Genomic DNA, 23,878 nt, shown 5'->3' with positions numbered 1-23,878 from the left:
CCCAGCCAGGGATTTATCAATGGCTCTCCTGTTAATGGCTTACCTTCTCCAGGGCTAACTTTCAGAGCTTCAGCCTCTCAACAAAGAGAGCAGCTTTCAAGGTATCTCACAGGAAATCAAACTGTAGCAGATCATGGATGCACTGGTGCAGCACCTCATGCTGGTCATCTTGGGAATTAGCTCAACTCCAGCTCTGGAGCACCCTTTACTGGCCAGTGTCTCACCTGCCTCAGGCCCCATGTCCCTCCCAGACCCCAGTGCCCTTTACCTCAGGGTTCTGCCCCAGCAGTACCCCCACACTCTGGGTCTCCCCTCCCAGGGGAACCTCCAGCCCTCTAAGCCCACTTCGCCTCAGTGGCTACTGCCAGTCATCATCTGGCCCCCTTTCTCTGGGGCAGACTGCAGTCTGTAATGGCCACTCATCATTGGCAAGGGGTTAGGACCAGCTGCCTCTGCCTATTCCCAGGCTGCACCTCTGTAGCCCCAGTACCCACATAGGCCTTTATCAAGACCTCAGCCTAGGGAATTGCCAGGCTGGAGCTCCTCTTGCCTTTACCCTGCCTTAAGTACCCTTTTCACCCAAGCAGCTACATCCTTCTCCTGCCAAGGCCAGGAGCCCTTCTTATACTGGCCCAGCCATTAGAGAGGGTGCAGAGCATAGGAAATACAGTGCAGAAGTGGCCAGTGGGCTGGGGTAAGGTGAAAAATATGGAAATCCAGTTTCCTGCAGGATTCAGAAGGCATTTTTGCCATCAGCTGATTCTTTCTCTTCTGAGCTTTCACCTCCGTACTGAATGCCTGGCCAGGTCTGGCTGTTCAGGTCTGACAGGCACGGGGGGGAGTGGAGGAGCTGGGTGCTTCTAAGAGGAAGCCAGAGTGCGGTGTGCGAGTGCTAGACATGCAATCAGAGCAGTGAGTCTGAGAGGGAACACGTTTCCGGTCCCAAATCTAGGAGCAGCACTCACGAGAAGCTGATCGTTCACTTACAGAGTGCTGGCAGATTTTGTCCACCATCTGGGGATGGTCGTGCCAAGCCTTCTTGCTGTTAATCTGCTTAGGCCAAGCCCATCCCAGGAGCTGAAAACACCCAGCCAAGGCTTTCTGACACCTCTGCAACACAAGATGGGACAAGGAGGGTTTGCATCATGAAAAGAGCCGGAATCTGCGGTCACTCTGCAGTGAAAAGCCAGCTGAAATGATCAATGAGGGAAAGGAATGTGGGGGTCACATGGTATCCTGCTGACCCTTGGTGTCTCTTTGTTCCTATTAATGGTGGCTCCTGGAGTTTGATCTTCATGGTGGCTGCAGTTCAGTGACTTCGGAAGTGGCTGCTGGGAGCCATAAAACATCTCCACTTGTGTGTCCATTGAAGGCTGGGGAACTTGCTTGGGTAAGCGGGTGGGGCTGAGATTTTGCACTTTTGGGAGGCGTCTCCGGAGACAGATCTACCAGGAGAGCTGGAGCAGTCTGGGCCTGCTGCACCAGGGAGCGCATGGCAGTGGGACTCACCTTGCCCATGTCGGGGTCCTCATCCTGTAAGTGAAGGACCAGTGGGACCAGGCTGCGAGTCACTTCCTCCAGCAGCAGGTGCTTCTGCCTCCTCTTCACTGTGTTAAGCAACTCTGTAAAGAGCGTGATGGCAGCAGAGCGCACCTGGGGTCTCACCTGTGATGGACACACAACCATGAGGGGATCTCACTGAGGGGGCGTCACACTCTCCTTACGGGGTGAGCTTGGCATAATGCAAACCACAGATAGGGGCCAGTCTGGCTAATAACTCCATGGTCCGCCCACCGAGAGGGCACCCATTTGCAGAAAGGTTTGGGTGGAGGGGCAGACAACACAGGCTAGGACAGTGGTTCCTAAATTTCCCTGGAGGCCTCCTGTAAGTGCTGACTCCATCCACAGTGAAGGGCTCTTTGGAGGGGTTCTTTAATGGGTTCAACCCTTTCATAGTTTCATAGCATTTAAGGGCAGAAGAGACCATTCGCTCATCTAGACGGCTGTCCTGCAAAACACAGGACATTACATTTCACTCCAGGACCACTACATTGAGCCCGTTAACTTGGGTTACATTAAAGCATATCAGTCCTCAGGAGACAAAAAGATTGCGTGCGACACGCAGTCAACACGCGAGACCAAGGTGTCACCAGTGCCTGAGGTCCAGGCAATGGCTGGGAACTGATCAGGTCAGATATGCCACCACTATGACTCCAGAGTCACAGCACTGCATGGGTGCGGATGGGCAGGGCAAGAGCCCCCGACTTACGGCACTGAGCAAGGGGATTAGCTTCCTGGCCACACTGGTGAGCTCATTCCCATCCAGGCTCTGCAGAAGGTTCTGAACAGCTGAGATGGCCTCCAGAATACTCCCATCATCCACCTCATCCGAGTCCCAAAGGATGGCAGGCAGCAGGGCCTTGACTTGTTCCACCTACACGCACACACACCCACAGGGGCTCATCAGATCTCCCAGCCCTCCAGTGGGTACAAGCCACAGTCCCGGGGCTGTATTTATTCTACCCTGTGGCACCAAGTCAGAGAGAAGCTCATTCTCCACTATTTGAGGCATGGTGCTTTAGAATCGACGGGAATGCCTGACGAAGCAATCAGTGAATCCTAACCCAGTCCCAGGGCATTCTGGTGTAGTGTGGGCAAAGCTGTGATTTGCTTCAGGGCTTTTCTCTCTTTTCTGTGCAATATTATTAATTATTATTATAGCAGGGGCTGGCAGCAATCTCCATAATTAAGGCTGATACAGAGTTTCCATTCAAGCTGCTCCTTTTGACAACGCTCCTAAAAACATTCCCTTTTTGGATGAAAATTTTCCATGCTGTCACCCCAGTCATTTGTGATTTTTTCTGGGGAGATTGAACAAAATCCCTTCAGATATCTCTGAGCAGTAGGACAGTTTTTCCACTAACAAACAAACAAACAAAAACTTCTATCCACCTTCTTTTCCCAGGCAGATAATCCCCCAAATGGTGAAACTTTGGAAAAAATCAAACCTGGCCCATGGGGAGTCCTAGGTGAGCTGAACCCTCTGGAAAGTTTGAGAAACTTGGAACTGATACTGTAAGGAATTGAAATAGCATTTGGGGGCAGGATCAGAAATGCTCTTTAAGAGAGTGCTCTGCCTCTCCCAGGGCCAGAGACTTTGGGGCCAGCTAGCCCCATGCATTAATGAGATGCAGCTGAGGAGACCACAACTATTTTGGGCTGCCAGGAAGGAAGGGGAAGCAGGAGCAGTGGGGAGGGGCTCCTAGAATTCCCTGGGAGGGAAGACAGAGGGAATCTGTTGGGGGGAAAAGGGCCTCCGGGAAGGAAGCCTTGGAAAGCAGTCCTCCCCCAAGAGAACAAAGAACTCTGCAGAGCCTGGGGGCAAAGAGCTTGCAGAAAGGGTGCCCAGGAAGGGGGGGGGGGTCAAAGTTAAGTTTTCTTATGTTTAGTAAAGGGCGGGACCTTTGTTGAAGGTGAGCTCAGAAGAGGAGACATGGTAATGGCAAAAAGAAAAAAGAAAAGGAGTACTTGTGGCACCTTAGAGACTAACCAGTTTATTTGAGCAGAAACCCCCCCCCCCAAGACGTTCTGGTTAAACTTGGATTATTGCTGTGCACATTGTAAGATGAGCTATTGCCAGCAGGAGAGTGAGTTTATGTGTGTGGTTTTTGGAGGGGGGGTGTGTGTGTGGGGGGGTGAGAAAACCTGGATTAGTGCTGGAAATGACCCACCTTGATTATCATGCGCATTATAAAGAGAGGTTTCAAAGAGGGATGGGCTATTACCAGCAGGAGAGTGAGTTTGTATGTGTGTCTGTGTCTGTGTGTGTGGGGGGGAGGGGGGGGGAAGAGTGAGAAAACCTTGATTTGTGCTGGAAATGGCCTTCCTTGATGATCACTTGATGATCACTTTAGATAAGCTGTTAGCAGCAGGACAGTGGGGTGGGAGGAAGTTTTGTTTCATGGTCTCTGTGTGTATATAATGTCTTCTGCAGTTTCCACGATATGCTATGCATCCGATGAAGTGAGCTGTAGCTCACGAAAGCTCATGCTCAAATAAACTGGTTAGTCTCTAAGGTGCCACAAGTACTCCTTTTCTTTTTTCTTTTTACGAATACAGACTAACACGGCTGTTACTCTGAAACATGGTAATGGCAGAAGATCCTGTTTCTGATTTCTAGTCCATTGGACATTGTCAAGTTTGGATTCTGAGGGTTTTATTTCTGGCCTTCAAAGGCTTGTTTGTCTTAATAAATGAGCCTGAATAAGGGTGTTATCGACCAAGGCATTTGTGAAGTCCCAGTTCAAGCCTAGGAGGGGGAACCGCAGGCAGTGCTGCAATGCTGGGTCTTGCCACCGGAGGGGGCTACGAGACAGGGTTTTGTGTGAGGCACTCCCTAAGATCTTTCGACCAATCAAGTTCTTCCTTTGTGACAGCACCAGGAATGGTCTCTCCAAGCAAGGAACAGGAATGCTGCTGGGGTAATTTGCATGGGGGAGAATGATAATGTCCACCTGAAATACAAGCCGTAAAATCCCATCTAAAATACTCTCAGAGGAAAGATCTGCACGGCCTCACAGCTTGAGGGGCTGTTGTGAATCCCATTACTGCTGGGGAAATGGAGGCACCGAGAGGGTCAGTGACTTGCGTGGCAAGTGAGCGGCAGAGGTGGGCTCAGAACATTGCCCCTCACTGCCTGCCCAGAACTCAGTCCACCTCGTAGTTTTCCAGTTAACCAAGCCTGGGCTCTCACCTTCCCTGGCTGGGTTGCCAGGATGCCGAGTCCTCTTAGACCAAGTGAACGGAAAACTGGGCTGGGGTGTTTTGTCCACTCCTCGAGACGGTCCAGAGTGTCTGGATGTTGCAGCTTCTCGGCCTCTTTGTAACGCAGAAGCTGAAAAAACCAAAGAGCGAATCAGCAGCACGGTGCTTACCGGAGAACTTTGTGTATCGGTTCTCTGGAGAGGCATCCTAGCCTACAGGTTGTACCGTCCATTGCTATACATCAGCCCCACTCTGTGTGACGCCCCGTCTTCCCACTGACTTCCTGGGGGATCTTTTACTATGATCCTGTCTCCTCCACACCCACTCTCAATGCCCCTCTTTGCTTGTCCTTAGTGACGTCGCAGGGAGGGACCTTTCATGGAGCTGCAGGGAGGCTGATACCGACAGGAGACCCAGCTGCCCTTCGGGAGAGTCCAGGCTGATGCCATTCTATAGAACCTTAGTTTCTTGGCGATTCCGATCAGTCTCCTGACCATGACTTTGGAGCAACCAAAGATGCCCTGAAGGATCCATCTCAGATTTTACACTGAGCTCAGAGCATGCTGGGATAGGACTGGGGGAGGCTAGTCAGTGCTGCATGGACACCTGGCAATGTGGACATGACCAATAAAGGTCATAGTTATGTAGCACAATAATGAGTCTCAAAGCCTTGATTTAAGGAGTTGCTCACTAAGCTAGGACACAAGACCCTATCGCTCTCATCAGCTAATGAAACTTACCTCTACAAAGAAGGCCATCATGGTCAGCCTGTGTTTCTCATCACCTCTGTCGAGGAGCGGGATCACTAGGTCCAGTAGGATCCTTGTGGTCTCAGGGCAAGCACAGTGCAACATGGCTCTGTGACATAAAAGCGGAAATACCTTTGTTAGTAAGGGAAGAAGCACATTCTGCAACAAGGGGGTGGGGAGGTCACCCTGGGGCAATATGGCAGCCCGGAAGTGAGGAATCTTTCATTCTGGAATTGCTCCCACTAGCAGGACCGAATGCATGGAAAGCACTTGTGTATTACCTGGCCAGCAGGCTCACCCCATGGAGGTGATCTTTGGGGCTTTGTAGAAGGATCCAGCCTTGCTCCTTCTCCATAACACTCAGCTCGAAACGGCAGCCAACACAGAGAAGCAGCATCTTTATAGCCTCCACTGCAGAGCTAGATTCAAACAACACACCAGCGTGAGTGAGTGCCAGGAGCCCCCTCATGGTAGGTCTGTCAGGGAGTGACGGATCCACTTGATGGAAAGCTCAGTGTGTGGAAAGACACACAAATGGTTTAAACAGAGCTCAGGAAGGCACAGGTTCGTGACTGGGGTTCCCAGGCACTGTAGTAATACAATTTAATAATATGAAGAAGGATAAAGAGTTCTGAGCAAATCCTACAGGCATTTGCACATCAGCACTAGGGCATGCCAGTGTCTCAGAACAGGAGAATCTAAGCCCTTTCGTGTCGGACCCACATTCCTTTGACACACTGGCAAATTGGCTCCCACTAGGTTCTCCCCATAGCTGCTGGGATAGTCTTTCTACTTCCTCTGCAGTGCATAGATAAGTACGTCATTTACCACTGAGGGACACCCTTGCAACCTAAGCCCTGCCTGCTAACTCCCTCAGAATTAGAGAGAGCTACGGAAAACCTGCAGGGTCCACATGAGAGTTGGAGAAGAGAACTATGACTGTCCACATAATTAGACCCTTGGCTTTACAGTAGGCGCAGTACCTGGTGTGGATGCTCTGCTGGCTGCTTTCCCTTCCAGAGACCGTATCGCCTGGCAGGCTCTGTCCCAGGCTGAAATGGACTTCGAGAAGAAGAGCCATGAGCAGCTGAGGATAGAGGCGCTTTGTGGCATCTTTGGACTTGCTCACCGAGATCATCTCATAGAGGGCGCATGTGGCCTGAAGAGGGCACAAGACAGACACAAGCTTACTTGGAAATCCTACTCCCTCCTGCATCAGTTCTCATGGCTCCCTGCTTATATACTATGAAACTCCCCTGATTCATGGAGAAACAAACCGAGCTAAACTGCCCCTAACAGCAGGGTGGGCGAAGCTGGGCACTGGCAGTTCGAAGGCTTTGCCTTGGGGAGCCTGGTGACACTAGGCTGCATTGCCACACAGGGGGCCTATCTTTGATTTCGGATCTCGCAGAGCTTCCTGACCTGCAGGGGCTGCAGAGACAGCATGCTTGGGGTGGGGGTAATACCTCATGGGACTAAGAGTGGGAGGGCATAAATTAATGAAGAGAAGAGTGGCTCTTTCATCAGCTTCCTCAGCATCTTTCTTCTCCCTCATTTAGACTTGCACTGTTATTCTTTCATGATTGCATTGTTTCTTGGCTTCCAAGTGCCTCAGAGGGGCCGTTTCTTCTGCATCTGGGATATGGGGTGGGGGGGTGGAGGTGGGGGGGCGCTGAGACCCTGCTTTTTGGTCAAAGTCCATGAGCAAAGCTCTCAGTTCGTGTTCTGGGGCTTTCTTCTTAAGAGCCCCCTTTCTTGACATAATTTTTCAAGTTCTTTTGAGTCAAGACTCTCATAGAATTGTGATTCATCCATTGTAACTCATCTTTAACCCTTAAAACTCAATATCAAATTTAAACTTTAAATAGTGTTGGGTTATGATCTTTAAGCCCAATTGACCTGTGGCATGTGAATCCTGTGCTGACTACTCCAATTGTCACGCCCTCTGGAGTGGTTCACAACTGAGAGTGCCAAGCTTAGGTCTGACTGTCATAAAACAGGGCAGGCACCCCAAACTGGTGGTGTATTCAATAATTAAATTTCACAAAGCCAGTAACAATTGTGCATTCCTGGATTACTGTACCAGTTTTACCAGGGACAGTTTTACCACAGACAGTCCCCTTAGACATTCCAGCCTATCTTGCCACCCAGACAAACTGAACTTTGTGATAACAGGTTATTAAAACCAAAAATCACACCACATCAGGTTACTCCCAACCCCAAAGGGTCAGTCACTTACCCTAGGTCAATTGGTACTCTGGATCTCACACCATAAACAACACTGGCAGCCAATTCTCTAGTAAACTAACTAAAGATTTATTAGCTAGGAAAAAGAAATGAGAGTTATTGAGAGGTTAAAGCAGGTAAACTACATTAAAAGGTGAGTCAAAATTTGTAAATCCAGAGAAGTAGTAATCTCTTGGTTTCCCAAAAGTCTTTTCAGGAACCCAGATGTTTCTGGGGATCTCCACTTTGCATTTGGTAACTTCCCTGTAAGAGTCCAAACAGTCAGAGATACAGGATCATTCCTTGACATCTATTTTATAGCTTTTCCAGAAAAAACAATCTGAACAGTGTCTTTACCCACGTGGGTTTTGATGAGTAGGAAATGCAGACTGAGTCTGTGAATTCCTGTTGTCAAACAAAACAGCCCTTGCTTTGAAGTTAGCAGTCTTCTTCATTTACATTTCCAAGGCTCCAATTATGTTTGATGGGTGTTGCGGGGTGGTGACCCCACTCTGGCCCTGAAGGGGTTAAAACAGCCCTGGGAGAGGGCTGCCCCGGGGAGCCAATAGTAAAATCAGCTCTGGAGAGGGCTGTGGCTGGGAAAAGGAGTGAAAGCACCTTAGTAGCTGACCACAGGTGTGACCAGCTCCATTTGGGCTTAGCTGGCTGAGGCTAAGGGCTGAAGGAGTCTCACTCTAGCCCTGGAGTGGGAAGGGCTAGCTGCCTGAGAGCGAGGTACCTGAAGTGGAGCAGGGCTGGGGAGCTCCAGCCTGGTAACCCCCCAGGCTGCAGGCCTCGTTTAAGGGCAAAAGGTACTGGGGCAGCCCGGGGATAGGCAAAGGTAGCAGGTCTTACCCCTTTGCCAATGATGGGTGGCCATTACAGATTGCAGTCTGCCCCAGTGAGCGGGGGCTAGATGGTGACTGGCAGTAGCCACTGAGGCAAGATGGGTTTAGAGGGTTGGGGGTTCCCCTGGGAGGGGAGACCTAGACTGTGGGGGTACTGCTGGGGCAGAACCCTGAGGTAAATGGGCACCAGGATCTGGAGGGACATGGGGCCAGTGGCAGGTGAGACACTGGCCAGCAGAGGGCACTCTATATGCTGGAAAAGAGCTAATTCCCAGATGACCTGCAGGAGGTGCTGCACTGGTGAGTCATCGCTTTGCTACAGTGGGTAATTTTAATTACAGGGATATACATGATGCAAATGTAATCCTAGAATATCAGGGTTTGAAGGGACCTCAGGAGGTCATCTAGTCCAACCCCCTGCTCAAAGCAGGACCAGTCCCCAATTTTTGCCCCACATCCCAAATGGCCCCCCCAAGGATTGGGCTCACAACCCTGAGTTTAGTAGGCCAATGCTCAAACCACTGAGCTATCTCTCCCCCACTCAGCAAACAAGAATCCTTCATTACTTTTCATAAAGTTTACACATCAAGTACATTCTCATTTTAACACTAATGCACACTTTTAATCTATGGTTAACCAATTACAGGGATATACACAATATGATAGCAATCAACAGGTTATAAAGATAAGTGTTTCCTTTAATTTTTCCTTTGAACAAAACAAACACACTGGTGAACTGGCCTGATTATACTACAATACCTTTTGATGCTCCTTTGATTTCTATTAACCTATGAGTGAATTAGCCAGCAGCCCTATCCTGAGCTGGCACCAGGGTAGACAGCATCACAGGGGTTTCTCAGAGCTCCAACATGGATGTGATGAATGGACCTTCCCCCCCGCAAGGGTTTGTCAGGACATTATGCAGTAGCCCCAAAACGGAGGGGTTAGTCTGTCCCCGTAAAGGTAGTGGTGCTAGGGGTCAGCCCACCCTTGTCACATAGTGTGGCCCTGTAAGATTTTGAGATGTCTGCAAGGAGCTGGGAAATACTGGTAGGGAAGAAGTGGTCCAAGGAATAAGTCGTGTTCAGGAGGAACTCCTGTTATGTTTCTGTAAGGACCTGGGACCAGGAGCCTTGCAAAGTGGGAGGGCCAGGGGTCCCCCCCTCCCAGCCAATTGGGATGAGCTTTAGGAAGGGGATCAGCATACATGCTGCCTCCTCCCTCCTAGCAGAGCAAAGAGAAGGCTGAACTCAGGGGTGCTGGAACCCTTTGTATAGTGGGGGTGCTGAGAGCCATTGAACCAAACTAGAAACCGTTTCAAGCCAGGGGGTGCTGCTGCACCCCCATACCCTGAGTTCCAGCACCTCTGCCTGAACCCTCTGAGCCTGAGGACTGACAGGGGGGAAAAGGGCCACCAGAAGAAGCTGGCTACGGCCCCACAGCTGGCTAACTTACAACCCAGCATAAAGGAGAAGACTGGAGGATCCCTGCCTGCAGGAGAGGCGGAAGGACAGCCTGAAGTAAATACCCCCTCCAGGAGGAGCGCTAGGGGGCCGGGACGTCTGTCTTATGGAGGGAAACCAGAAGGACTGTTTGAAACACAGCCCAGCTGCTGCCAGGGCGGCTGGGAGCAGCTTTGAGGAAGCTGCTCAGCAGTTGGGTGGGAAGAAGCCACAAGGAGCCACAAATCCAGGGCAGGAAAAGCAGAAGCTGCGGACCCATGGGAGTTGCTGAGGAGCAGCGCAGGGAAGTGGTGAGGGATTGAAGAAACAGTCCTTTGCAGCCTAACATGGGGTCCCTGGGCTGGAACCCAGAGGAGAGGTCGGGTCTGGGCTCCCCAGCAAGAGGCAAAGTACCAACCTCAGGACTAAGAGGCCAAGAATGATGAGTCTCAGATGGAGGCTGAGGGCCTGGCACAGAGGCCACTAGATGTTGGATTTTCCCATATTGGACTTTTCTGTTAACCCTGAAAGAGGTGACGTGGCAAGAGGGCCAGACCCTGGAACCTGTGGAGTGTTGCAGAACCAGGAGGCTGGACAAGGGGACACCAGCATGGAATAAGCCCTGCAACATTAAGTCCTGGCATGAGGAGGTGCGTTGGTGGTGAGTGTGCCCTGTGACACAGAGACATAGGCTAGATTTAACTGTATGGGGCCGTGGATGTTCGAATTGTGACTTACGGCAGCAGACGTGTGAGATGCTTGGTGCTCAGAGCTGTGGTAACTCTGCAGCTTCACAACCAGGTTCTCCATCACCTGTCCTCCGAGGGCCGGGTCAGCAGATAGGAACTGCCACAGCTCAGCCAAATTGCTAGAAATTCAGAAATACGGGCAACATGAGGGACTGGATGGCTTAGGAGAAAAGTTATTAAACCTCTTCACCAATGTAACCTCTCTGTAAGAGAAATCCTCCTGTGCAGCCAACTCCCTGCCCAGCAGTCCAGTCCCCAGAGCTTGTGCAATTCAGTGTGGCACATGAACAAGGACTCCATGATCCTCAGATTGGGAATCACTGGCACAGGATATGGAGCCTTTCAGTTCAAGGCTGCCAGTGTGGATCTGGCCTCAATTGGTCATGACCTGTTACTGGCTGATGGCTAATACAGCCTCTCTGGCAGCAGGTTCATTTCCTATATGAAATGAACTAAGGGTCTTGGACCAGTGCCCAATGCACACTGTCCACATTATAGAGTCAACCACCCTTGTTGGTAGGTTCAGGGATTGAACGGGACATGGAGGCTGAACTAGCCTCTCTTGCCTAGACAGCTGCCCCTCCAGCCATGAGCTCCGAGTATTGTTAGGAGCAGTGTGGAGGAAGCTTGCATCGTCACTTCCTGGGCTGCAGCTGAGGTCTTCATTGTCCATGGGTGTCATTGGGGCGCCTTTCACCAGCATTAAATTCCCTTTTAAAAAGGGGGTGGGAGGATGCAGCAGGTGGCTTAGATCTCCGCAGCGCTCAGTCAACAACTGTGCGAGGGAGAGTTTCAGTGGCGTCCTCTGATATGGATTGTTTTTGGAACTCACTGCTTGGGATCATCCATCAGAAAACCACGCTTTGCGTAATCACTGTTGCTCAACTTTTCCTGCCCAAACACAAATGTGTTTCAGACAGCAACGGTTCCACCTAGGATAACTATCTGTCTGCTCAGATGAAGGAGAACAGAGGAATGAGCTCTGTGCTTGCCAGCCAGAGTAGCAAAGGGATAGTGAACTCAAGAGCACATACTTACATCCACCCATTGCTCCAGGACCCATGGGCAGTGACCGTAGGAGGGGGACTGCGCTTTTGAAAACCCCTCCCACAGTCAGATCTCTAACAAGTGCAAGGGGCCGGGAGAGGGGGACTGGGAATGAGAGCTCCTGCCTTGCACGTGGGGAGACCCATTCAGGGAATGGGGGAGAGGGATCTCTGACAGGTGGATTTTGCTCTCTGTGGTTTGTGGCTGAAAAGAGAAGAGCCATCAGGAAGAGAGGGCAGGTAATTTGCCCCATGTAGAGCAGGGGAGATCAGTCCTCAACAGTCAGTGCTTTATACCTGGCCTTAGTAAGACTAAACAATGTGTTCAGGGGTGAGGTGATCATATAGGGCCTCAAAGGATCGCGTGAGGCCTGAAGAGTGGAGGCATTTCGTACCTGTTTGTAGGGAAGGAGTAGTCCAGAAGGCATGAGATCACTGTGTCCAGATGCTCCGCCTCGCCAGCCAGCAGGCCCACTAACTTCATCATCAGTGTCCTGGAGCTGGGCTGCTGGACTGAATCCAACCGGCTGCAAACCCCAGCCACAAGGTCTGCTGCCTGCGAGAGAAGGAACCAGATGAGACAGGACAAGGCTCTCATCCCATACTGCAGCTCGGGCAAGAGGGAACCTCAGCATCACTGGAGAAACAGGGTTAGCCTCTAGGTTTTGCCTAAAAGTCACAATTGCCTATATTATTGCCCGGGTTCAGTTCAGAGCCTTACAAGGTGCATTGTCGCAAAGACCACATATCAATGGCTTAAGGGAGATGAGTCCTGTCTATGCACAATACAGGGGTAACATAAGAATGTCCATACTGGGTCAGACCAGTTGTCCATGTAGCCCAGTATCCTGTCTTCTGCCGGTGCCAGATACTTCAGAAGACATGAACAGAACAGGACCATTTATCAAGTGATCCATCCCCTTTCGTCCAATCCCAGCTTCAATCAGAAGGCGTAGGGGCTGGGGTTGCATCCCTGACCACCTTGGCTAATAACTATTGATGGACCTATCCTCCAGGAACTTATCTAATTCTTTCTTGAACCTGGTTATACTTTTGGCCTTCACGACATCCCCTGGTTACGAAGTGTGTTGTGTGAAGAAATATTTCCTTAGGTTTGTATTAACCCAGGTTTGTGTGTGTGAAAAGATAAATAACACTTCGCTATTTAATTTACACCAGTCATGATTTTATAGACCTCTGTCATATCCCCCCTTAGTCGTCTCTTTTCCAAGCTGAACAGTCCCAGTCTTATTAATCTCTCCTCATACGGAAGCTGTTCCATCCCCCTCAGCATTTTTGTTGCCCTTCTCTGTACCTTGTCCAATTCTAATATATTATTTTTGAGATGGGGTGACTAGAACTGCAAACAATATCTGGGGGTACCATGGATTTATACAGAGGCAATATGATATTTTCAGTCTTATTATCTATCCCTTTCCTAACATTCTGGTAGCCTTTTTGACTGCCGTTGCACACTGAGTGGATGTTTTCAGAGAATTGTCCATAACGTCTCCACCCTTGAGTGGTAACAGCTGATTTGGACCCCATCAGTTTGTATGTATAGTTGGGATTATGTTCTCCAATATACAGGAATCAGACTAGATGATCTGATGGTTCCTTCTGGTCTTAAACTCTCTGAATGTATGACTGTTCCCAGCACTGGGAATTCTAGTTTCCATCCATCTCAGCAGCGGTGCCTCATACCTTCTCCACCTTAGTCCCACCGCTGTTCACCATGGCAGACAGCAATCCCTCTGCAGTTGACTGGCAGTTATTGTTGCAGTGATCCGTCAGGCCATCCATAACAGTCAGAATGAAATCTGTCTTCTCTCTTGGGTTGAAATAGACTCCAAAGAGCTGAAGCATACAGGAAAAAGTGTAATTTACACAAGGGCTCTTCCTGATTCTACTGGGGGCTGATGAGTACTGGAGCCCAGAGAAAGCCCTGTCTGGAGGTTGCAGGTCCTCTCCAGCTTCTAGGGGCTCTGTTTTACTCCTTTCTATTACAGGGCCCCAGCTGCTGATGTGGCTTCTGCTGCGAAACCATGTCACTCGCAGTGAGGCAAGAGGACTTGTCAAACCATTACAGTGACCCACCTGGGAGTGCTGCCGTGCACTTCAGGATGTGCATTTAGCAGTGTCAGACACCTACTTCTCAGGCATCCGAGGTGCAAGGGTCACCACTAAAAGATCGGCAATTGCGGGATCCATGTAGCGATATCAGTCATGATATTACTACGCAGTCTTTGACTGTGACTGTATGCGATACCCTCCTACAACACATCCAGCATAAATACAGCACCCGAGTCCTGACGACACCACCATAACCACGCTTCCTGGCTTGCAGCCTGATCCAAAGAACATTGAAATCAATGGAAACACATTCACTGGCTTCCATGGGTTTTCGATCAAGCCTATATAGTATAGACCTCGTTGTCACAGCTTCTAACAGCCCAAAGTGCTAGAGCAGTAGGCTCTCAACCTTCCCCATATGGACACTCCCAGAGTCCCCTTCCAAACTAGCCAGACCCCTGTCCCATTTGGCAATAAAGAAAGGGCATGGTAGCTGTGCCCCCCAGGTTGGGAACCCATCTGCTAGAGCAGTGGTTCTCAGTCGGGGATACACATACCCCTGGGGCTATGCACAGGGGCAGCAGGTTTGTTTAATTTTTGGTGGTGCCCAGAATGAGTCCAAGTCCCGTCTCCCCACACACCTGCCTAAGGCTCTGGGAGGGAGTCTGGGTGTGGGAGGGGGTTTGGGGTGCAGGCTCTGAGACGGAGTTTGGGTGCTGGGTCCAGGCTCTGGACTGGGGCAGGGGGCTGGGGTGCAGGAGGGGTTGCGGGCTCTGGGAGCGAGTTTCGGTGCAGGAGGGGGTTGGGGTGCAGGCTCTGAGAGAGAGAGTTTGGGTGCGGGCTCTGGGAGGGAGTTTGGGTGCGGGCTCTGAGCTGGGACAGAGGGTTTGGGTGCGGGAGGGGGCGTGGGGCTGGACCAGGGATGAGGAGTTTGGGGTGCGGCAGGCAGGCTGCCCTGGGGCAGGGGTGGGGGGCCAGAGAGGAGGACTACCCCCCCCGCCCTCTCCCTGCTGGCGGCAGTAAGCTCTGGGGGAGAGGTGGGAGGAGCAGCCCTGGCCCCCCCGGCACGACACTCACCCAAGTCCCCCCAGGCTGTTGCTTAGGAGATCTAGCCAGGATAAGCCAACCCTTCCTCAGAGTCGACTCGGAGTCACCTGCCGGGGGGGGGAGGGGGGCTGCCATACACCTCCTCCCCTCTTCCCTCTGCAGATGCAGCAGCCACTTCAACCTGCCCCCGGCACCGCTCCCTTGTAGCCGGCAGGGGCAGCAGCTGGCGACGGAGGGAGTGCAGCGCGGAACTGCAGGGGGCAGCCGGCCGCTGCCCAGGGCAGGCAGAGATGCTCAGGGAGGTGCGTGGGGGCGACAGGCGGGGCCGGGGCAGAGACCCAGCCCTGAACATTTGTAGAGCCAGGCCCCCCAAGCCCTGAATTTGCTCGAGCCCGGGCACCATGGGCCCATATAACTTGCTGCCCCTGGGGATACTCAGAGGTCTTCCTGGGGGTACATCAACTCATCTAGATGTTTGTCTAGTTTTACCACAGGCTACATACAAAGCACTAGCCAAGTCAGTACAAACTAACATTTCATACAGACAATGACTTGTTTATACTGCTCTATGGACTATATCAGTGTTTCTCAATCTGGGGGGGTCATGGGATGGGTTTAGGGGGGTCACACGTGCAGGGCCACCATTAGCGGGTGGGAAGCGGGGGCCCCGCAAAGCTAAGATTCATGCAGAAGCTGAAGCCCAAGCCAAGCCCTGCTGCCTAGGGTTGCCAACTTCGTAATGTTTAAAAACCCGGACACTCATGCAGGAATGTCAGACCTCTTCTGCCCTGCCTCTTCTCTCCTCCCCCACCCCCCCCAGGCCCCACCCCCCATTTGGTCGTCTTCTCCCCCTCCTCTTTGCTCGCTGCTCTTCCCCTCTTCCCTGCCCCGGTCCAGGTCAGGAGCAACTTGCCTGCGGAGCCGGGGCTGGAGCTGCAGCTGCATGATGTGGGTAGGAGGTGGCCCCGGCTGAGTAGGGGCTGGCACAGGTGATGACCCGGCACTTCCCCACCTCCCTCACCCACAGTAACTGGACTTTGGGTGTCCAGTCAGTCGATCTGACCAGACACTGGACACTTACCACCGCCCAGGACTCAAGCTGAAGCCTGAACCCCACCACCTGGGGCTGAAATCAGTGTCTCCTGAAAGGGATACAATAGTCTGGAAAAGCTGAGAACCTCCCCCATCTTGTTTCTTTATGAGCATGTCATTTCTAGCCGTGAGTAAGGGCAGGAGCTATAATTCTTGGGTAAGCCATTCACAGTAGAGATGGGCGATCGAGGGACCTGTGCAATACCATATTGTACTGACACCGATGTAGAATGGTCATTAGTGCCGGGATGTGATTACCTCTGCGATCCTGGAGGGGCTGTTGTGAATCACAGTGGGGCTCCAAGCAGCCAGAAATTCCTTGTTCCTCTGTTCAGTGAATTCCACATTCTTTCTGTCCAGCTGTGCAACTGAAATGCATGTTAATAACACTCTTAACTTTCCATTCTGCTTCCTGGCTTCTGCTCTTGTCCCTCTTTACTGGACAAAGCCCTTTGTTTGGCCCTGATCCAGCAAAGCATTTAAGCACGTACATTATTCTAAGGAGATGAATAATCCCAGGGACTTCCATGGGACTACTTGCCTGATGGAAGTTACAGATGTGCATAAATGCTGGGCTGGATCACAGCCTTGACCCACACCCCTGGAGAAAATTCAGTCACTCTCCTGCCACTATACACAGAGTAAAGTGGACCTATCCAGCGGTGACAGGAATCTAGCTGAAACACTTCAGTGGCATAGAAGTGGATTAACCCAGTCATGAATCAAGCCCCAAATTTGGATCCAGATTTCCAACAGCCACCAAAGTTCTGGGGTGTTCAGGGTACCGGCATCTCTAACTGATCTAATTGGTTTGATGGCATTTAATCCCCTATGATCGTGTCCCACTGACCCTTCCCATTCCCACTGATACAATGAACTTTACCAGCCTCAGTTTGCGATAACATGTGTTGCCTTTCTCTGTATTTCTTCCCCTCCCCCTTTCCTGTCTTTGAAAGTCAGGGCTAGATTTACAGGATAACTGTCAGATGCTTGTTTCTAGATCCACAGAAAAAACAGTGCTTTGTTCAAAGGAATGTAAGGAATAAATATTGAGCCAGATGCTCTACTCCTTACTCAGGCACTGTCCTGAACGGGAGCTTTGCCTGAGGAAAGCCTCTAGGATTTAGCTCCCGGAAGGGGGGTTCAGATGCTCATCCTCTCTAGTGCTTCTCTTACTCTTTTGGCGCCACGCAATAGAGACGAGGTGATGAACACCCTCTGCTGCCTTTGAGCTGACTGCCTTGACAGGATCGCCACAGCGGATACCCAGCACTGCAACCAGGTGTCCGAGCCTGGTGAATGAAGACGCTTCCTAATTTGTACAAAAGAGGAGAGGAGGAATCCATTAATACTGCAGATAAAGCGGGCTGTGTCTCCTAGGCAAGGAATGGGGCGTGATCCTCAGCTCTCCCTCTTCAGAAGAGGCTTGGGAGCCAGAAGAAGAATATAGGGCTCGATCCCGCACCACAGACATCCACTGGAGTTTTGCCACAGACTTCAGTGGGAGCAAGATCAGGATCAAAATGATCTGTAATGGCTGAGGTGGACTGGAATGGAGAGGCCTCTTCCCCCAGCTCCACAAGAGGAAAGCGTCATATGGGACTAGGATGAGGAATGGAGGCAAACAGGTAACCAGCTGGGGATGAAAAGTCTTCCCCAAAATACTGCAATATAAATGAGCAGGAAGGAAGAAGCATGGTGCCCTTGAACTCTCTGATCAAGACCAAATCAGGCAGCTGTCTTCAAGCAGGGAAGAGTTACTGAAACAGTTCATTCAGTCTCTAGGATTTTGAAATCTCTTTTCTTTGAAGTTCATTTGATCCAACAAAAGAGAAACCCGTTTTTCCTGTGCCCCTGGCTAGCTGCCTTTCCTGCACTGGAAAGAGGTGGCCTATTCCCCCAGGGCACTGGATTTATTTTCCAAGTGTATCAGACACCAACCCATCTCAGTCAGGATGATGGAGGAGCAACGAGATTGGTTTTTCCTCTGCCTGTTAGGGAGCACTGCATTGTGGGGCCCATCAACATGCTTCTAAGCAGGAAGTTTCTCTGGAGTGGGAGAGTGCCCCGTAGGTCTAGTTTGCAATCAGGTCACTAGAAATCAAGAGTTACTCACATCCAGTTTGACACTCATGGCCACGAAGTTTAGGAGCAGTACGCTGCTCCATACAGCCCTCTCCCGCAGGCAATCTTCCCTGGACTGCATCCAGGAGTCCATGAGCTGCAGGAAAAACAAGAGTTTAAAAATAACAGGAAAAAACGGTGTATTCAAGTGATCCCCAAAGGATAATCTTTATTCTGGCTGAATCATCTCACTCGTACAGATACAGGCTGCCTCTGCTTTGTGCAGACTCAAAACACACATGGAATTCTTCTCTTCGCATGAAAGCAAAGTGCACCTCTCTCTAAGGGCCCAGTCACACACCCGCTGAAGTCAATGAAAGTTTTGACATTGATCTAGGGACGGATCCAATGCCCATTGAAGTCAACGGAAAGACCCCCATTTGATTTCAATGAGTATTGGATCGAGCCCTTAATGGGTGCAGGATTGGGTCCTATGTAAGGAAGGGAAGGGCCAAGTCTTCTCTGGACAAGCCAAACAATCCAGCATTTCATTCAGCAAAATGAGAGCAGCTGGAGGAAAACGTCTGTTCTTTCATGATTGCAGCCTTTGGGCCAGCCCTCATGCTCTGTAGTTAGCGGCAGCCTTGGTTCCCATCGTAGTCTCTCACCCTGGGACAGCTGGAGCTGGGAGTTCTGTGGAGGCTGGGTGCCAGCCCTCAGGGGGGACTAGAGTCCTGGCAGTGACCCATCCAGTTGCACCAGGAGTGGGCAATGGTGGGCAGTAAAGGGAATAATGTCCTCATTTGGAAAGGACACTGTGATGTAAGGGCCACCAGGAGACAGGAGAGAAACTGAGGGTAACAATGGAGGAGATTGTCAGACCTCACAGATGGAAATAGAAGACTCCCCCCATGCTACATGAACCTTGTCACATATGCCCTAAATAGCAGAACAGAGGGTTCCACACAGGAGAACCCTGTGGAGATGGGGCACTCCATTCTTTCCTTAATTCTCCTTTCCCTCACAAGCTCTTAACAAGATTTTCCTGTACCTTTTCCCTACCTTCCCATCCTCCAACCTGCATCTGCAGATCCTGTTTACCTGCAAGATCCTCTCTAGCTCAGACGGAACTGGATTTTCTAAAATCAGACTCTGGAGCATCTCGTTGAGGGTCTGCAATGTTCCAATGAAGACAGCCTGAAAGGAGGGGGAACCGTCCTACTCAGTGCCACAGAGTTGGGGACTATACAAATAATTTCTCTTACGGGCTCGAGGCAAGAATCACAGGGTGAAATTCTTTGGCCTGTATTATACAAGAAATCAGGCTAGATGATCTAATGGTTCTTTCTGGCTTCCAAGTCATAGACAAATAGAATGTATAGTTCAGACCTTGTCTTAGGACAATGTCTATAAAAATAAGGGCAGATCCTCAGTGAGTGCGTATTGACATAGCTCCATTTAGCTGGCGTGAAGCTACGCTGATTCATACCAGCTAAGGGTCTGGCCCATACTTCTTGTACACAATGGTTGCTTAAATAATTAGCTACTTCACTTATTTAATAATGTGGGTGCCATGAGAACAAGAGAAACCATATGTAGATTTGTTCCGGGCAGTGAATCCTTCAGGAATCTGGAGAAAACTAGCCTCATGTTTCAACTGATGTTGGCCTGACGTGATTCAAAGCTGTGCTCTTGACAATCACCCAGAAAGCCAGATGCATCATTATATCTCTGCAGTAGCCTCATTTCCGTTATAAACCAAAGGAAACTGATAACAGAAAGACATTTGCAGTATAAATGACCCTTTTCTTATAATTAATCTTCCAAATCGCCCTCAAAACCTGATGTAATTCATTCATCAGTGCCTCCCTTGGGAAGATAACATGCAGCAAAGCCATTATCAGAAAGTAAGGAAAATCTTCTAGCAAAAGTCCTACATTGAAGTGAGATTTTTTTAACATTGGAAATAAATATCACTTTATTAAATATACCACCTTGTCTTTGCCCTTTACTCCTCTAGGTCTTGGATACTATTCACTCCAATGATTTGGTTTCAGAGAGCGTATATGAGGGTGCAGGATGTGAGGCAAATTAAGTGTTCTAAATTCTACTGACTTTGGTAGTGAATGTTTGGTCCAGTATCTGTAATTTCTCTCCCCTCAACTTTAGGGCCATATGTAGCTCTTCAGAATTAAAAAGTGCAGGCACTCAAAGCTTTAGCAGCTCGGACAGTATGGGTCAGATGTTTAAAGGTTTGCCACCATGTTTACACCCACAATTTGTAGGCACAGCTTTGCTCCTACTGTTCTTTTCACCAGTCAAGTTGATCACTTAGATGCCAAAGTACTGGATTTACTTGTGAAATCCGGTATTTCAGGTGCCCACGTGAGCTAAGGTGTAACTGCAAATAATTGCAGGTCAAAAGTAGGAACCAAAGTTACGTTCAGGCTGAAAATGTGGCTGTATCATGTGCAGCATGACTCCAACTTTATTCAGCCCCTTCGTGCAAGAGGACCTAGCTGTGGGAGGGGATTGTTGTGCCACGCACCAGAAATACCTGGTCAATGATCAGACAATAGCAAAACCCCATTTCTGGGGCAAGCACTAAGTACGTTTTCCTCATTCAACATGCCTCCTGTTAGCTTCACCACCCAGATTGGGATCCTGAGTAGTTCCCTAGTTAATTGAAAATGGACGGATCATTTTCATAATTGGGAATGTGGCAGCTACTTGCTGTATGCATGGGATGAATGACCAGGGCCACGTCACCAGGGCTCAAGTCCCCAACTGATACTCCACAATGTCATTCCATGAGAAATTTCGCTGACAGTGTAGTCACATATCACCAATATGGGCTCAAAGTAGGTAACAGGAAGCCATTCTTGAGTTACCTTTGTGTACTGGGCGCTTGTAGCCCTGATTACTCCTTGCGCCTGCAGTGTCGTTAGAAGTGGCAGGGAAAACACGCTCTTGAGGAATGTTCTCAGTAGGACCCTTCTCTGGTGGGAGCCCATGGCTTTCACCACATGCTTTTTGCTGGTAAAAGGAAGAAGCCTGGATTGGACTTTGAGGTGCTGAAGAGTAACGGAGGCATCAGATGGTGAGGACATGAACTGAGGATTATGCTGAAGGAGCATGATGCTAAGAGACACCTGGACTATACAAGAGAACAAGACCATGCAAACAGTAACAATGTAGAAGAGTAAGACCCTGGCAAAGAGTAACGGGATACAGGAAAAGCATGGGAGGGCAGGAACAAGTGACCTGAATAGTAAATCCGACTCAGAAACGCTACACAAAAGAGTGAAGGAAATGACTCAGCTGACACCTCCAGAAACAAAATCATCTCAAAATGTCTACAGAGGCTCTTGGCTTTGATACACATGTGGAGTAAAGAGGATTACAATGTTACTGGGCAGAAAATCATCAGTCAGCCATGCAATAGCCCCCCAGCTCTTCCCCCAAAGAGTCCTCAGTACCTAAAGAGAAAAAGGAACTAGGTGAGAGACTGCTATTGGCAACTCTGGTCCCACCAAGCATGGAGTGAGAAGCCAGGTGTAACGGCTGGGCTGTTATATGAGAAATCACATTACCTCAGGTCGATAATGGTGGCCATGGCCTGGAGACGTATGGTGCTGGAGAGAGAGTCCCGGGGTTCTTTCTTAATCATCTCCTGTAAGTCACAAAGGGGGCAAACGTAGTAAATGAGACTTAAGTGCTCTCAAGGTCAGTCCTACTCCCTCACACATTCATTGAGGAGGTTATACAAAGCCCTGGCATCACAGCTAACTCTGGAGGCCTCAAAAAAGGCTAAAGTAGCCACAGGCTTCTCCGGAGTCTCCAATAAATCCCCAGCTACAAGAACATCAGACATTCCAAAAGTAAGAAGGAGCCCAGCCAAAATCCAGGATCTTCCTTTCTGATTGAGGAGCTCCCAGATCATGAAACTGCTCAGCCAGTGTTGGTGTCCAAAGGGATCTCATCTGTTTCTACCCAACCACAAATTCACTCACTCATTTCCTCATCCATCTCTGTCCACACATCTCCTACTTCCCACCGACTAGCATCCGCTCTCTGTCCATTCACACTAATAATTCCAGTCAATCAGCACTAACCTCAGTTTTACCCACTGAAATCATTGCTTCAGTGTGTACAACAAACTTCTTTGCAACACTCCAGATTCCATGGATCCTAGCCTGGGTTTAGCAGCTAAGTATTCTCCACAGTTCATCAATCTTTTCCAACCAACAACACAGACCCTGTGTGTATTATTTACTCACCACTATGGCTCCCGCAGTGTCTGATGCAAAGTTGTGAATAAAAAAGGCAGGCATGTTATGCCAGTCAATACTCTTGCTGAGAACAGATAAGAGTCTTAAGAAACTCTTTTTCATAATGACATCCTAAACCAAAATGAGAGAAAATATATATCAGGGTGAAAAGGATTTAGATCGAGAACATCATTGGATAGAATATTATACATTCATTCAAAACCCCTCCACACGGAACATCTGGTAGATGAAGTAACGATGTTGTAGAGAAATTAAGTCTCTTTCCCTTAAAATCACAGTTTCCTGCATAGGCAGGATCAGAAATTGAGGTGAGTTGAGGCTGATGATGTATCTGGGCAGCACCGACAATATACTAGGCTCCATCTGCAAACAAAGGAAGACACACAGGCCCAGCTCCCGAGAGTTGACAGTCTAAGAAGAGTTCTGATGGCTTCCAGCAGAATGATGGATTGTGTAGGATCTGACTGTGTGAGCTACTTGTTCAGAGAAGGGTTGGGTCAAGGAGAACAAGCAGAACAGCAATGGGACTGCATGTGGAGGACTCCACACAGGGCCTGTTTTCTGTAGGACAAGTAGCCATATGTAGTGCGACCATGTGCATAAGTGACAAAGCTGGACTCATTTCTTTTGTCAGTGAAGGTCTAAGAGAGGAGCAGTCACAAGGGGAGACCTTGGGTGCAAATGTTTCGTTCTTGAGTCCAACAGATAGCGTGAGGCAGAGGAGTAGCTAGGTAAGAATCTACTGAAGCTACCACAGAGTGGTGGGAAATCCCTGCAAATAAGGATACCACAGAATAATGGGGCATGAGATCCACACAGCGTTTGTGGGATGTATCTGGAGAAGGCACCTAATATGTATAATAGGAGAAAAGCATCCAGAAGCTGGATTGTCTGGAGTAAGTGAAAGAAGAAAGGATGAGTGCTGTAGGCAAAGGGTTTGAAGAGAAGTCAGACCCTCTGCGACAAACCTTCTGGGATGTCCCAGGCTGGGTCAGGTGGGATGGGCAGTGTGAGGTGACACGAGTTTACAGATTAGATGGAGAAGGTTTATACCTCTTTGTTACTATTGAAGTAGTCAATGGTGTTTCTCCATGATTCCAGCAAGAGCATGGCTCCCTCCATAGCACAGCCATGCTGCTCATGTCCACTTTCATCCGCCTCCCAAATAGTCTCCATGCGCGAGATATCTGGGACTAATAAGAAAGAAGGAACCACAGAAAGAAATTACTGTCATTGCTGGTTAAAGGGGAACGAATGCACTCTGAGGTGTCACTCATGGACAGTTCATTTAAACCAAAGAAAGGACATGGTCTGTCTGTCTTGGGGTTGTATACTGCTGCCCATCATCATAGTATCTGAGGCTCCTTCCAGCTGAAATCAATGAGCAATAGCGAAGTTTCTAGGGGAAAGCCTGGTGTCACTGCCATGTCTCCCTTTTTGGGGTAAGATATCTCTGCTCTGGGTAGGGTTATCTTTTGTTTGTTGG

General features: G+C 49.7%; 1 protein-coding gene across 1 annotated transcript in view; it reads right to left on the bottom strand.

Annotated features, from left to right (window-relative positions):
- Positions 1 to 12,176: 12,176 nt before the first annotated feature.
- The window catches only part of LOC141981068 (protein MROH8-like), a 37,797-nt gene continuing 26,095 nt past the window's right edge, over positions 12,177 to 23,878 (bottom strand). Inside the window, exons 3-12 of the mRNA XM_074942873.1 lie at positions 23,446 to 23,585; positions 22,381 to 22,503; positions 21,694 to 21,773; positions 20,992 to 21,136; positions 19,202 to 19,297; positions 18,153 to 18,257; positions 17,213 to 17,348; positions 16,295 to 16,404; positions 13,529 to 13,681; positions 12,177 to 12,380 (exon numbers count right to left, since the gene is read on the bottom strand). Of these exons, the coding sequence (XP_074798974.1) occupies positions 12,177 to 12,380; positions 13,529 to 13,681; positions 16,295 to 16,404; positions 17,213 to 17,348; positions 18,153 to 18,257; positions 19,202 to 19,297; positions 20,992 to 21,136; positions 21,694 to 21,773; positions 22,381 to 22,503; positions 23,446 to 23,585 (1,292 nt within the window). The remainder of the gene's footprint in view (positions 12,381 to 13,528; positions 13,682 to 16,294; positions 16,405 to 17,212; positions 17,349 to 18,152; positions 18,258 to 19,201; positions 19,298 to 20,991; positions 21,137 to 21,693; positions 21,774 to 22,380; positions 22,504 to 23,445; positions 23,586 to 23,878) is intronic.

Source organism: Natator depressus, chromosome 1 (genome assembly GCF_965152275.1).
Source record: "Natator depressus isolate rNatDep1 chromosome 1, rNatDep2.hap1, whole genome shotgun sequence".
NCBI lineage: Eukaryota > Metazoa > Chordata > Testudines > Cheloniidae > Natator > Natator depressus.
This window is presented reverse-complemented; position numbering and strand designations above follow the sequence as displayed.